This window comes from Panulirus ornatus, chromosome 50, assembly GCF_036320965.1.
Source record: "Panulirus ornatus isolate Po-2019 chromosome 50, ASM3632096v1, whole genome shotgun sequence".
NCBI lineage: Eukaryota > Metazoa > Arthropoda > Malacostraca > Decapoda > Palinuridae > Panulirus > Panulirus ornatus.
In genome coordinates this window covers 234,670-250,991 of record NC_092273.1, presented here as the reverse complement: position 1 = coordinate 250,991, position 16,322 = coordinate 234,670, and the positions used below count along the sequence as shown (strand labels likewise).

At 37.3% G+C, this 16,322-nt stretch overlaps 1 protein-coding gene across 1 annotated transcript in view; it reads left to right on the top strand.

The window, feature by feature from the left end:
* AP-2sigma (adaptor protein complex 2, sigma subunit) overlaps positions 1-10,280 on the top strand; it is a 63,539-nt gene extending 53,259 nt beyond the window's left edge. The window contains exon 4 of the mRNA XM_071691021.1: positions 8,864-10,280. Within this exon, the coding sequence (XP_071547122.1) occupies positions 8,864-8,965 (102 nt within the window). The 3' untranslated portion in view covers positions 8,966-10,280. The remainder of the gene's footprint in view (positions 1-8,863) is intronic.
* The last annotated feature ends 6,042 nt before the right edge of the window (positions 10,281-16,322 follow it).

The following is a 16,322-nucleotide window of genomic DNA, read 5'->3' as shown; positions in this document are numbered from 1 at the left end:
TTTAAACCAGGTATTCCCAATCACCAGTCCTTTTTCAGCACATAAATCTACAAGCTCTTCACCATTTCCATTTACAACACTGAACACCCCATGTATACCAATTATTCCCTCAACTGCCACATTACTCACCTTTGCATTCAAATCACCCATCACTATAACCTGGTCTCGTGCATCAAAACCACTAACACACTCATTCAGCTGCTCCCAAAACACTTGCCTCTCATGATCTTTCTTCTCATGCCCAGGTGCATATGCACCAATAATCACCCATCTCTCTCCATCAACTTTCAGTTGGTTTGTGTTAGAGTTAAAAGATGGTAGTAGCTTAGGTGGTTGCAGTATATCAAAATCATTGTACCCAGTTGTGCTGATTCCCAACATTGCTATACCACATTTTTCCATTGTCGAATTTTCTGCCATCTGAGAGATGAGAACCCTTATACCAGAAAAAGATCAGCTTCATCCATTAATATTTCAAATTTGGTGGAAATGAGGCTCCTAGTGTGACTTTAGTTTAAAAACACATTCAGTACCACTGAGGGCTGATTCAACTCTAATGTGCTGCAGTGGAAAAACATTTAGTCTAAAGTGCCTTATTCATGAAGCATCACTTAGAGTGGAACCACCCATCTAGCTCTTCTTCGCACTGGTTTTGGCTACAAGTATAGTGCATACATAGGAGCTGGATTTGATTTTCCAGTTCATATCATTATTTTCATTTGATATAAAAAAATATCATTTTGTTATTTCTAGCATTATATTTTCTTGTTACCCAAAATGAAGAATTTGTCCCAGTTTTCTACTTTATAAGTTTTTGGTTATTTGTAGTTCTCTCTGTATAACCATTTAAACAATGCAAAGTTTTAGAGAAAGTATGGAAGTACTTCATATATTTGATAAGATTCTGTGGTTTTGGAATATATTTTACATAATTTTGAACATTTTTCCACAGTTTTGTCATGATAATATGATTTTAGTTTTTAACATTTTCATTTGGAAATGAGATTTTTGAGTAATTTAGGGTTTTCAAAAAAATTGTGAGAAATCTAGGATACATTTTGTATCATTCTGAACTTTTTCCTCACCTTTAGCTTAATATATTGATCTTCCTTTCGTACTTGTTTGCCTTTCACCATGTCAATGATGTAGCACTAGGAACAGATGAAGAAAAAACCTCATTCACTCACATCCAATCTCTAGCTGTCATTGTAGTGCACTAAAACCACAGCCCCCTATCCATAACCAACCCCAACAGACCTTTCCTTGCTTTCCCATGGGTGTTTCTTAAACTGTAGTTCAGTCCATTGGCAATATATTCTTCTGTATACTATATTGCTTAATTCTCTCTATCCTGTGCATTCCTGTCACCCTGAAAACTTGAAGCCTTTTTCTCTCCATCTTTCCATCTCCGGTTTTGTCTCTTCAGCTTCTAACCCATATATCCTCTTTATCAGCCTTTCCTCACTTATTCTTTCCATATTTCTAAATTATTTCACCTCACCCTTTTCAGCTCCCTATACCATTTTCTTGTACTACTGTTCTTCCATAACATATCATGACTTACTCGATCAACCCTCTTCACAGCACACATTGTTCTCAGATATTTCATTTCTAGCACATTTACCCTCTTCCATACATTAATAGCCCATACCTGGCATCCATATGACATTGTTAGCACTACCATACTGCAAACATAGCCATTCTAACTCTCCCAGATAGTGACCTCTCTTTCCACACATTCCTCAGTGCTGCCAGAACCTTTCCTCTCTTGTCCACCCTATGGCTTACTTCCACTTTTGTATTCCATTTGTTTTACTGTCCTCTCCTGGGTATCTAAAACACTTAAATTTCTCCAAGTTTTCTCTATTTAACCTTATACCCAACTAATTTGTCTCTTTGCACTGCTAAATCTAATAATCTTGCTTTTATTCACATTTGCTCTCAAATTTCTCATTTCACACACACTCCCAAACTCAAAGACCAACTTCTATAGTTTGTGTTTTGAACTTACCACCATTGCTGTGTCATCAGCAAAGAGCAGCTAACTCTTTTCCCAGGCCCCTTACCCTCTGTGGACTGCATACCTGCCCCTTGTTCAAGACCCTTGGATATATCTTCCTCATCAGCACATCCACAAGTGAATTAAACACCCTTGGTGAAATCAGACCAACCTTCACCTGCAATCACACACCCTCCTATCTACCCACTTGCACACGTTTTATTCTTCTGACAGCTCCTGTATCCATCTATCTGTCTGTATCTCTGATGCCTTTTTCTTATAGGAACTCATATCAAGGGGGTGGCCACTGAAGAATCTGTACTTATCCCTTTCCTTACATGCCTCCATTGCATACACCATGATAATGATAATGATAATGGAAGGTCTGTGAGGCCTGGATGTGGATAGGGAGCTGTGATTTTAGTGCATTACACATGACAGCTAGTGTAAGCGGATATGACATTTCCATGGTTTACCCCAGACGTTCACAAGCCCTGGTTCAGTTCATTGACAGCATGTTAACCCAAGTATACCACATTGTTCCAGTTCACTCTATTCCTTGCACACCTCTTACCCTCCTGTATGTTCAGGCCCCAATTGCTCAAAATCTTTTTCACTCCATCCTTCCTCCTCCAATTTGGTCTCCTGCTTCTTGTTCCTTCCACCTCTGATACATATATCCTCTTTTTGTCAAACTTTCCTCACTTATTCTCTCCATATGTCAAAACCATTTCAACACACCCTCTTCTGCTTTCTCAACCACACTCTTTTTATTTCCACACATCTCTCTCACCCTTTCATTACTTACTCGATCAAACCACTTCACACCACATATTGTCATCAAACATTTCTTTTCCAACACATCCACCCACCTCTGTACAACCCTATCCATATCCCTTGTATCGCAACCGTAAAAACTGCCATTCCCTCAAACTTACCCAGTTTTGCTCTCGGAAATAATGTTCTTTCCTTCCACACATTCTTCATCACTCCCAGAACCTTCGCCCCCTCCCCCACCCTTCTAAGTCCACTCCCAGATATGAAAAACACTTCACTTCCTCTAATTTTTCTCTATTCAAACTTACTTCCCAATTAACTTTTCCCTCAACTGTACTGAACCTATTGACCTTTCTCTTATTTACATTTACTCTCAACATTCTCCTTTTATACACTTTTCCAAACTCAGTCACCATCTTTTGCAGTTTCTTTCTCGAATCAGCCACCAGAGCTGTATCATCAGCGAACAACAACTGACTTACTTCCAAGCTCCTCTCATCCTCAACAGACAGCATACTCTTCCCTCTCTCCAAAACTCATGCATTCACCTCCCTAACCACCCCCATCCTTAAACATTAAACAACCATGGGGACATGCTACATACAAACCCATCTGTTTTTCAAAGTATTTCTCACACATTCTTCAAAGCAAACACCTGATCCACACATCCTCTACCACTTCTGAAACCACACTGCTGTTCTTCAGTCTGATGCTGTGTACATGCCTTCGTCCTCTCAGTCAGTATCCTCCCATGTAATTTCCCAGGAATACTTGACAAACTTATACCTCTGTAGTTTGAGCATTCACCTTTATCCCCTTTGCCTTTGTAAAGTGGTGCTATGCATTCATTCAGCCAATCCTCAGGCACCTCACCATGATCCATACATACATTGAATATCCTTACCAACCAATCAACAACACAGTTTCCCCTTTCTTGATAAATTTTACTGTGACCATCCAAATCTGCTGCCTTGCCAGATTTCATCTTCTGCAAAGCTTTCACTTCCTCTTCTCTCTTAACTAAACAATTCTCCAAGGCCCTCTCACTTTGCACACCACCCCAACCAAAACTCCCTACATCAGCCACTCTCTCATCAAACACATTCAACAAACCTTCAAAATGCTCACTCCATCTCCTTACTTCATCCCTACTTGTTATTACTCTCCCCCTTACCCCCTTGACTGATGTTCCCATTTGTTCACTTGTTTTATGCACATTATTTACCACCTTCCAAAACATATTTTTTCTCCCCCTAAAGCTTAATGTTACTCTGTTACTTCAACCAAAGCACCTTCCTCTTGGCCTCTTGCCACTTCTTTTGTACATCTCCCAGTTATTTGCACTCCTACCTTGTAAGTATCGTCCAAATGCCTCTCTTTTCTCTTTCACTAACAACTTTACTTCTTCATCCCACCACTGACTACCCTTTCTAATTTTTCCACCTCCCATCTTTCTCATGCCACATGCATCTTTTGCACTGCTTCCCCAAATGCATACCATTCCTCACCCACTCCCCTCACATCATTTGCTCTTACCTTTTGCCATTCAACATTCAATCTCTCTTGGTACTTTCTCACACGTGTCCTTTCCAAGCTCACTTACTTTCACCACTCTCTTCTCCCCAACATTCTCTTTTTTCGTAAATCTCTACAAATCTTCACCTTCACCTACACATGATAGTGATCAGACATCCCTCCAGCTGCCCCTCTGAACACATAACATTCAAAAGTCTTTGATCCGTTATCCAATAATGCCCTTTGACCATTTCTCCTACTCACATACATATACTTATGTTTATCTCTCTTTTTAAGCCAGATATTCCCAATCACCAGTCTTTTTTCAGCATTCAAATTCACAAGCTCTTCACCTTTTCCATTCACAACACTGAATACCCCATGTACACTAACTGCCACATTACTCACCTTCTCATTTGAATCACCCATCACTAACACCTGGTGTCGTGCATCAAAGCTGTTGACACACTCACTCAGCTGCTCCCAGAACACTTGCCTTTCATGATTTTGCTTCTCATGACCAGGTGCATAAGCACCAATAAACACCCACATGTCTCCATCCACTTTCAGTTTTACCCACATCAATCTAGAATTTACTTTCTTTTTAACACTCTATCACACACTTCCACAACTGCTTCAGGAGTAGTGCAACTCCTTCCTTAGTTCTTGCCTTCTCACCAATCCCTGACTTGACTCCTAAGACTTTTCCAAATCATTCTTCTTTGCCCTTGAGTTCTGTTTCTCTCAGAGCATCCAGGTTTCTTTCCTCAAACATACTACCTATCTCTCCTTTCTTCTCATCTTGGTTACATCCACACATATTCAGACACCCCAGTCTGAGCCTTTGAGGAGGATGAGCACTCCTTGCTTGACTCCTGTTTCCCCTTTTAGAAATTGAAATACAAAGGAGGGGAGGGTTTCCAGCCCCCTGCTCCCACCCCCTTAGGTTGCCTTCTATGACATGCAGGAAATACGAGGGAAGTATTCTTTCTCCCCATCCCCAGGGATATAGATAGATAAATGCACATCCTGTGCTAAGGGGGAAAACATTATGCACCATATTAACATAAAAGCTGAAGATATACCATCAACAATGAATGGACTGAAGTTAAATTTAAGGACACTAGTAGTGGCAAAAAATGAGATTCATTTGCTCCAAGGAAAGTACCATAGGAATGAAAGTATGCCAATGTGACATTGATATTCATAAAAGGTAATAAGTGAATACCTGGAAGTTTTTGTCCAATTAGCTTCATGTCTGTAGTTGGAAAATTTGTAGAAACCATCATTCAGGACAAAATTATAAGATGTTTAGAAGACCACCGTTTAGTGAGTGATTCCCAGCATGGTTTTCAATGAAATTTTTCATGTCTGACAAATCTGCTTGATTTCTTTTTATAGTATAATCAACATGTATGATGAAAGAAAGGCAGTTGATGTCATTTATTTAGATTTTGAACACATTCAATAAGGTTCTGCTTCAAAGGCTGTGAGCAAATGTTTAGTTGCATGGTATAGATTGGGTTTATATAAGGTGTCCTAGAAAAACCTCTTGAGTTTGTCTTTTCTGTTTATTAACTGTATTAGCTTTCTGTATTTTCCATTTAGAATTTCAATATGAAATTTCAACAGGTTGTAACATTATTTAGTGCAATTCATCCTGAGCCCCATTAACTGCTCTGTATATTCTGCAAACCATAGCATGCATTATGCTTTCTCCTGTGGCAGTGCAATGACTGAATGGTATTCTGAGAATCTTGGACATACATGATGTCACTGGTATTGTCATCTAGTCGTGGCACATGACACTAAAACTATGATAGATTCCATGGCAAATTTTGGAAAGAGAAGCATTGTATATTAACTTAGTTAATTGTATTTAATGACTGAAACTTTGAAGGTCTTTCTTTGACACCATGTACTTTGGTTGTTTGGAAGTTGGTTGACTGACTGTAAACAAAGGTAGTGTTTAATGGTCAAGCCACAGAATGGTTAGACTTAATAAATGATGATCCACAAGTATCAGTCTTGGGTCCAGGTCTTTTTCTCACTTACGTTATTGATATTGATATTCTAATGGGTAGCACAGTGGAATACTAAGCTGAAAGATAAATTTAAAGCTGAAAAGAACATCAGCAATCAACCCCAAACTGATATTGATAAAATAATGGACTGGGTTCATAGATGGCAAATTTGATGTTGAGAAGTGTAAGGTTATACATAATGGTAGTTAAAATGAGGAGGCAAGCTGCATTATGAATTCTCTTGGGAGATGGAAGGTAAATGAGGAACAAGCCTTGGATGTGACAATATCTGGTGACTTAAAGCCAATTAAGCAGTCCACAAAAACGGTAAAAATGAATCATCTCTGGTGACTTAAAGCCAAGTGAGCAGTGCACAAAAGCAGTAAAAATGGATAATCTCTGGTGACTTAAAGCCAAGTGAGCATTGCACAGAAGCAGTTAAAATGATTAATCTCTGGTGACTTAAAGCCAAGTAAGCATTGTGCATAGAAGCAGTAAAAATGGTAAAGAACATTCTTAGTTTCATAGATATGGCTTTGAAAAGTAAGTTCAGGAAAATTATCTTCACTCTTTACAATTTATTTGTGCGTCCCCATTTTAGATACTGTGATCATTTGAAAAGACAGACATGGAGAGACTACAGTTTGAGCTAACAAAATGATTTCAGGACTGAGAAGCAAATCCTATGAGACCTAAGAAAACAAGTTGAATTTGAGAAACTTAGAAAAGAGAATGTAAGAGTTGATCTAATACAGGTTTTTAAAGTTATCAGAGGTTTCAATAATCTTTTTCAAAGCACCTGCTCAAGGCTTGATTTGCCTGATTATACCTGTAGTAATAGATAAAAACTTGTGGGCAAACATCTTATTTCAATGTTCAATTTTCTCATTAATGTTAAGACTAACTGTATGTATATAAGCTTGAAACATAAATAAAGGCAATAAGAAATAGCCTAAGGTTAAGTGTCTTTAGAATAATAGAAGATACTCTGAAGAGCAGTACAGTGCAGTAATCATCATCCTTAGAGAGAGTAGGTGGTGGCTGTTTTAGTGAGAGTTTTCATTTTATTATTGTATTTTCCATTAAATTCTCCTGATCTTATTCTTTTTTTTGTGCAGATCCTGATTATTCAATACAGAAATGTGCCTGACAGATTGTCTAATGCTCATAAGGCTGTGCTTTGAGAAATTTAGATTTTGAAGCTTGAAAAGCTATTTTGAAGGTAGTAGTTGGTAGGCAGCCAATGACCAGGGAGCTGTGTTACCAGTACTCCCCACCTGGGTATTGGGAGGCTTAGTAACGCCTTTTGTAGTGAGCCAGCACTTCAGTGACCAAGTTAGCTATTTTTTGTTTCTGCCTCACCCAAACAGGGACTACTGGCTCTTTGTCCACAAATATACCATCTTTCCTTATCGCACTAAACACTTGACAATACTTAACTTGCACAGCTCATATTTCATAATTCCAGATTTTCCTTCAGTGAGCCCTGCCTTTTTAGCAAAATAGTTGAAGCAATAGATAGAAGTAGTTGGTAGGAGCTTTTAGATACGAGCATTAGGTAGAAATAGTAGGTGGGAACATTTATCCTGAACATTTAGTCAGAGTTGTAGGTAGTAATTGTCAGGATGAACATTACATAGGCGCCTTTGCAAATGTTGTGGTAGGGTTGTTTTCTTTCAGTGCCTTGTCAAGAGTGAGGTACTAAAGGCTTTGTGACACTGGAGTTTACTGGTTATGGAGAATCTTTTTTGTCATGGCCACCTCATTGAGGGAGATTAAGGAGGGAATTGGCATCATAGATACAGATGGGTAGAAAAGCTATTTTATTATTGGAAAAGCAGACTCCTCTGAGTATCTATTCATTTTCTCATCCCTTCCATCCTCTCAAGCCTTTTCATATAGGAGTTTCTTGTGCCCTTCCTGTAATAGACCTAAGGTACAAACTCCAATAGTTAGCCAGTGATGTGGATAAGTTGTCATAAGCCTAGGTGGGTTGCAGAGTGGTTGCTGAGGATCTTAGAATGAGCATTATTTGCCCTGTTATATATTACAATGGTTCAAGGGAGTGAAATGCTGGTGGTTACACTTTATTTTGGTTGTAAAACACTGTTTTCTCACCCCCATGACTAAGTACTTTCTGATGCTCATAGGGCACTAACTGCTTAGGTAGAGAAATGATTATTTATGCTTCAGACCTAACATTTCTTACTCGTATACCCATACCAAAAATTAGTGTTCATAGGAGAGATATGTCTATTATATGGTAAAGTATGGGTTAGGAAGACAGAATGATACCACCGTCCTCTTCTGCTTTTAGAGTTTGTATTGTTCTTTGGTTTCAAGGCTAAATGACACAGGGGAAGATCATTGAGATAGCACTTTTTTCACCCCTTGCACTTGTTTCTGTCTGATGGCACTACCTTGTGTACTTTGTAAATATTTTATTTGATTATTTAATTTTTCATATGGAATGCTACAACAGGAATGAATTTGGCACAGTTAAGGTCTTAAGTCCTCCTAACTCATGAAGAGTGATTTCCATCCACAGGCTTACAGTGTAGTAGATGAGATGTTTCTTGCTGGTGAGATCCGTGAAACAAGTCAAACCAAGGTGCTTAAGCAGCTTTTGATGCTCAACTCTCTAGAATAATCCATGCCCGGGATGGTGGCAATAAATCATCGCATGAAAATTTGCACCTTCAAGAAATAACAAGCCATTGTTGACAGTTCAATGAGCACAGCAGCCTTTTCCTCATCCGTTTGGAGCTGGAACACAAGTAACCAAATGAACAGTTTGCCTTTTCATCCAGCTTATATATTCTCTATCATAATGATCTTCATCACTTTTAAATATGAAAAATATAAAGTGAAGACATTGATGTCTGTCATGATTTGATTTACGTTGTGTTCACCCATGTTCAGTGGTCTGATGACTGTAAACAGCTGAGTAGAATGTTTATATGATTAATGTTTATACATTATCTTTAACTTGAACAGCTTTGTGAATGTGACAATGTAAAAATTAGTTTCATTTGATCATAAATTTTTGTGATGTGGTAAACTGTATTCATACATTCAGTAAAGCAAAGTTTTGCAAAAAGAATTTTTACTCCTTTACTATAATTTGTTTTTGGGCAGAGACTACATTCCATAACTCATGATGATAAATCTATTATTTTAAAGAGGCTGCAGATTATTGTGAGCCTTGCAACTCTTTCAGAAAATATTAGAAAGCAAGCTTCACTTTAGGATGTTATAACCTGAAATTTTATTTTAATGAGCATCTTAAGTCTTGAATTTATGTTTATACTGAATTGTTTGTGAGTCTCTTGTAATTTCTTTAATTGTAGCATCACAAATGCTTTTAGATGTTATATGTGTGATTAGACAGAATTTATCTACTGTTATGATTAGTTAATGTTTAAAAGCTATTGCAGGCCAACGGTTAGATATTATGTTTGTTCATTTTAGAGGTTACTGTTAGATTAATTTTGATTAAGAATAATTGCATGATTTGTGGAGTAAAATTTATTTCTTAGGCATGTAAAGGATAAGAGGCAAAGAGCACTTGAGGTGCAAGTTGTAGGTACAAGTAGAGCAGAGCTCAGTTTATATACCAAAGCATCACTTGTGGCCAATAACCATTGCCTGTATTGTTGTAATATTACTGAAGAAGTTGTTAAATATTTCTTTTTATTTGTAGCATTTCAGTCACATTAAATGTGTGTTTATTTCACCTTTGTGAATCATATTTTCATGGTGATCTCAATAATTATCAGTTATTGATAATCATTATAGAAATTTACCAAAGATCTTTGAGATGGAGAACATTGAATCCAAGATATACCATTAATTTCCAATGCCATAACTTTGGTATGGGAGGTTACAGTTAAGCAATTTTTGAGATGATATTTAGCTGTACTCTGGTGATAACAGTCAGGTCCTGTTCAGTCTACGAGTACATACTATGAATTGCTAGATATTTATCAAACTTTTAAGTTGCCTTTGTTGATATTGTATGTTTATGATTTGTAGTTCTCATTATTTTGTCCTCTTCTCTTAACCTTTTGTTAGGTTTCTTTTATCAGATAATGTGCTAGTGTTACAATAATGTCCTAGTGTAGCAACAGAACACAATGCCACTTTAACAATAGTGCCCTTGAATAACAATAGCGCCCAAGTTTAACAGCATGCCAGAGTAACAGAAGTGTTAGTGTAACAACAGCACGGTATTGTTACAGTAGCATGCTAATGTAACAATAGTGCTGGTGGAACAACAGCATGCGAGTGTAATAGAAGTGTGTTAATGCAGCAGTAGTGTGTTACTGTAACAGTAGCATGCCAGCGTAACAGTAATGTGTTCATGTAACAGCAATATGCCAGTTTGACAGCAGTGTGTTAGTATAACAACAGCATGCCAGTGTAACAGTGGTGTGATGGTGTAACAGTAGTGTATTAGAGTAACAATGGTATGTTAGAGTAACAATAGCGTGTTGGTGTAACAACAGTATGCCATTGTAACAATAGTGTGCTGCTGTAACAACAGTATGTTAGTGTAATAATAGTGTGCTAGTGCAACAACAGTGTGCTGGTGTAACAACAGTGTGCTGGTGTAACAACAGTATGCTGGTGTAACAACAGTATGCTAGTGTAACAAAAGTATGCTAGTGTAACAACATTGTGCTAGTGTAACAAAAGTATGCTAGTGTAACAACAGTGTGCTGGTGTAACAACAGTATGCTGGTGTAACAACAGTATGCTAGTGTAACAAAAGTATGCTAGTGTAACAACATTGTGCTGGTGTAACAAAAGTATGCTAGTGTAACAACAGTGTGCTGGTGTAACAACAGTATGCTATTGTAACAACAATGTGCTGGTGTAACAACAGTGCGCTGGTGTAACAATAGTGTGCTGGTGTAACAACAGTATGCTGGTTTAACAACAGTATGCTAGTGTAACAAAAGTATGCTAGTGTAACAACATTGTGCTAGTGTAACAAAAGTATGCTAGTGTAACAACAGTGTGCTGGTGTAACAACAGTATGCTGGTGTAACAACAGTATGCTAGTGTAACAAAAGTATGCTAGTGTAACAACATTGTGCTGGTGTAACAAAAGTATGCTAGTGTAACAACAGTGTGCTGGTGTAACAACAGTATGCTATTGTAACAACAATGTGCTGGTGTAACAACAGTGCGCTGGTGTAACAATAGTGTGCTGGTGTAACAACAGTATGCTGGTTTAACAACAGTATGCTAGTGTAACAAAAGTATGCTAGTGTAACAACAGTGTGCTGGTATAATAAAAGTATGCTTGTGTAACAACAGTGTGCTGGTGTAACAAAAGTAAGCTAGTGTAACAAAAGTATGCTAGTGTAACAACAGTATGCTATTGTAACAACAATGTGCTGGTGTAACAACAGTGTGCTAGTGCAACAACAGTGTGCTGGTGTAACAACAGTGTGCTGGTGTAACAACAGTATGCTAGGGTAACAGCAGTATGCTAGTGTAACAACAGTGTGCTCGTGTAACAACAGTGTGCTTTTGTAACAACAGTATGCTAGTGTAACAACAGTATGCTAGTGTAACAACAGTATGCTAGTGTAACAACAGTGTGCTGGTTTAACAACTGTGTGCTAATGTAACAGCAGTGTGCTAGTGTCACAATATTGTGCTAGTGTAAGAACAGTGTGCTAGTGTAACAACAGTATGCTAGTGTAACAAAAGTATGCTAGTGTAACAGCAGTATGCTAGTATAACAATAGTATGCTAGTGTAACAACAGTGTGCTAGTGTCACAATATTGTGCTAGTGTAACAACAATGTGCTAGTCTAACAACAGTATGCTGGTGTAACAACAGTGTGCTGGTGTAACAATAGTGTGCTAGTGTAACAACAGTACGCTAGGGTAACAACAGTATGCTGGTGTAACAATTGTGTTAGTGTAACAACAGTGTGCTAGTGAAACAACAGTATGCTAGTGTAACAACAGTGTGCTGGTTTAACAACAGTGTGCTAGTGTAACAGCAGTATGCTAGGGTAACAACAGTATGCTAGTATAACAACAGTGTGCCCGTGTAACAGCAGTGTGCTAGTGTCACAATATTGTGCTAGTGTAACAACAATGTGCTAGTGTAACAACAGTATGCTGGTGTAGCAACAGTGTGCTGGTGTAACAGTAGTGTGCTAGTGTAACAACAGTATGCTAGGGTAACAACAGTATGCTAGTGTAACAACAGTGTAAGTGTAACAACAGTATGCTAGTGTAACAACAGTGTGCTAGTTTAACGATAGTATGCTGGTGTAACAACAGTGTGCTAGTGTAACAACAAGTGTGCTAGTGTAACAACAGTGTGGTAGTATAACAACAGTGTGCTAGTGTAACAACAGTGTGCTAGTGTAACAGCAGTGTGCTAGTGTAACAACAATGTGCTAGTGTAACAACAAGTGTGCTAGTGTAACAACAACAGTGTGGTAGTATAACAACATTGTGCTAGTGTAACAGCAGTATGCTAGTGTAACAACTGTGTTAGTGTAACAACAGTATGCTAGTGTAACAACAGTGTACTAGTGTAACAATAGTATGCTGGTGTAACAATAGTGTGCTAGTGTAACAACAGTGTGGTAGTATAACAACAATGTGCTAATGTAACAACAACAATGTGGTAGTATAACAACAGTATGCTAGTGTAACAACAGTGTGCTAGTGTAACAACAGTGTGCTATTGTAACAATAGTATGCTGGTGTAACAATAGTGTGCTAGTGTAACAACAGTGTGGTAGTATAACAACAATGTGCTAGTGTAACAACAACAATGTGGTAGTATAACAACAGTATGCTAGTGTAACAACAGTGTGCTAGTGTAACAACAGTGTGCTAGAGTAACGATAGTATGCTGGTGTAACAACAGTGTGCTAATGTAACTACAGTGTGCTAGTGTAATGATAGTATGCTGGTGTAGCAATAGTGTGCTGGTGTAACAACAGTGTGCTAGTGTAACGATACTATGCTGGTGTAACAACAGTGTGCTAGTGTAATGATACTATGCTGGTGTAACAACAGTGTGCTGGTATAAAGATACTATGCTGATGTAACAACAGTGTGCTAGTGTAACGATACTATGCTGGTGTAACAATACAATGCTGGTGTGACAGCAGTGTGCTAGTGTAGCAACAGTGTGCTGGTGTAACAACAGTATGCTAGAGTAACAATGATGTGCTGGTGTAACAAGTGTGCTAGTGCAGCAACAGTATGCTAGTGTAGCAACAGTGTGCTAGTGTAACGAGTGTGCTGGTGTAATGACTGTTACACACAGTAGTGTGTGTGTATGTTTAATGATAGTGTGCTAGTGTAACGATGGGTGCTAGTGTAACGATAGGGTGCTAATGTAACAATAACATGCTAGTGTAACAACTGTTTGTGAGTGTAACAGTAGCATGCCACTGTAACAGTAAGGGTGTGTGTGTATGTTTAATGATAGTGTACTAGTGTAATAATAGTGTGCTAGTGTAATGATAGGGTGCTAGTGTAACAATAGGGTGTTAGTGTAACAATAACATGTTAGTGTAACACTAGTGTGCTGTTGTAACAACTATGTACTAGTTCAACAGTAGTATGCTTCTGTAACAGTAGTGTGTTAGTGTAACAAGTGTGCTTGTGTAACGACAGCAAGTTCGTGTAACAACTGCTTGCTTTTGTAACATCAGCATGCCAATATAACAGTAGTGCAGCTGTAACAGTAGTGGATATAGTAATAAGTGTTCTAGCATAACTAGTATTTTAGTTTAACAATAATGTGATAGTGTAACAGAAGAGATCTAGTGTAACAGCAGTTTACTAGTGTAACAATAGTGTTCTACTGTAACAGTATTGGATATTGTAACAAGTGTTCTAGTGTAACATTAGCATTCTAGTGTAACAATAGTGTGATAGTGTAACTGTAGTGTGCTCATGCAACTAAAGTATTCTACTGTAATGATAGTGTGATAGTGTAACTGTAGTGTGATAGTGTAACAATAGTGTGATAGTGTAACAATAGTGTGATAGTGTAACTGTAGTGTGCTCATGCAACTAAAGTATTCTACTATAATGATAGCGTGATAGTGTAACTGTAGTGTGATAGTGTAACAATTGTGTGATAGTGTAACAATAGTGTGATAGTGTAACTGTAGTGTGCTCATGCAACTAAAGTATTTTACTGTAATGATAGTGTGATAGTGTACCTGTAGTGTGATAGTGTAACAATAGTGTGATAGTATACAGAAGTGTTCTTGTGTGATAGTGTAACAATAGTGTGATAGTATACAGAAGTATTCTTGTGTAACAGTAGTATATTCATGTAACAATAGTGTGATAGTATATAGAAGTGTTCTTGTGTAACAGTAGTATATTCATGTAACAATAGTGTGATAGTATACAGAAGTGTTTTTGTGTAACAGTAGTATAGTAGTGTAACAACAGTGTGATAGTATACAGAAGTGTTCTTGTGTAACAGTAGTATATTCGTGTAACAATAATGTAATAGTATACAGAAGTGTTCTTGTGTAACAGTAGTATATTCATGTAACAGTAGTGTGATAGTATACAGAAGTGTTCTTGTGTAACAGTAGTATAGTAGTGTAACAATAGTGTGATAGTATACAGAAGTGTTCTTGTGTAACAGTAGTATAGTAGTGTAACAATAGTGTAATAGTATACAGAAGTGTTCTTGTGTAACAGTAGTATAGTAGTGTAACAATGGTGTGATAGTATACAGAAGTGTTCTTGTGTAACAGTAGTATAGTAGTGTAACAATAGTGTGATAGTATACAGAAGTGTTCTTGTGTAACTGTAGTGTGATAGTGTAACAATAGTGTGATGGTATACAGAAGTGTTCTTGTGTAACAGTAGTGTGATAGTGTAACAATAGTGTGATAGTATAACAATAGTGTGATAGTATACAGAAGTGTTCTTGTGTAACAGTAGTATAGTAGTGTGACAATAGTGTAACAGTATACAGAAGTGTTCTTGTGTAACAGTAGTGTGATAGTGTAACAATAGTGTGATAGTATAACAGTAGTGTTCTTGTGTAACAGTAGTATAGTAGTGTAACAATAGTGTAACAGTATACAGAAGTGTTCTTGTGTAACAGTAGTATAGTAGTGTAACAATAGTGTGATAGTATACAGAAGTGTTCTTGTGTAACTGTAGTGTGATAGTGTAACAATAGTGTGATGGTATACAGAAGTGTTCTTGTGTAACAGTAGTGTGATAGTGTAACAATAGTGTGATAGTATAACAATAGTGTGATAGTATACAGAAGTGTTCTTGTGTAACAGTAGTATAGTAGTGTGACAATAGTGTAACAGTATACAGAAGTGTTCTTGTGTAACAGTAGTGTGATAGTGTAACAATAGTGTGATAGTATAACAGTAGTGTTCTTGTGTAACAGTAGTATAGTAGTGTAACAATAGTGTAACAGTATACAGAAGTGTTCTTGTGTAACAGTAGTGTGATAGTATAACAATAGTGTGATAGTATAACAGTAGTGTGATAGTGTAACAGTAGTGTGATAGTATAACAATAGTGTGATAGTTTAATAGTAGTGTGATAGTATAACAGTAGTATGATAGTGTAACAGTAGTGTGATAGTATAACAATAGTGTGATAGTGTAACAGTAGTGTGATAGTATAACAATAGTATGATAGTGTAACAGTAGTGTAATAGTGTAACAGTGGTGTGATAGTATAACAATAGTGTGATAGTGTAACAGTAGTGTGATAGTATAACAGTAGTGTGATAGTATAACAGTAGTGTGATAGTGTAACAGTAGTGTGATAGTATAACATTAGTGTGATAGTATAACAATAGTGTGATAGTGTAACAGTAGTGTGATAGTATAACAGTAGTGTGATAGTATGACAATAGTGTAACAGTAGTGTGATAGTATAACAATAGTGTGATAGTGTAACAGTAGTGTGATAGTATAACAGTAGTGTGATAGTGTAACAGTAGTGTGATAATGTAAACA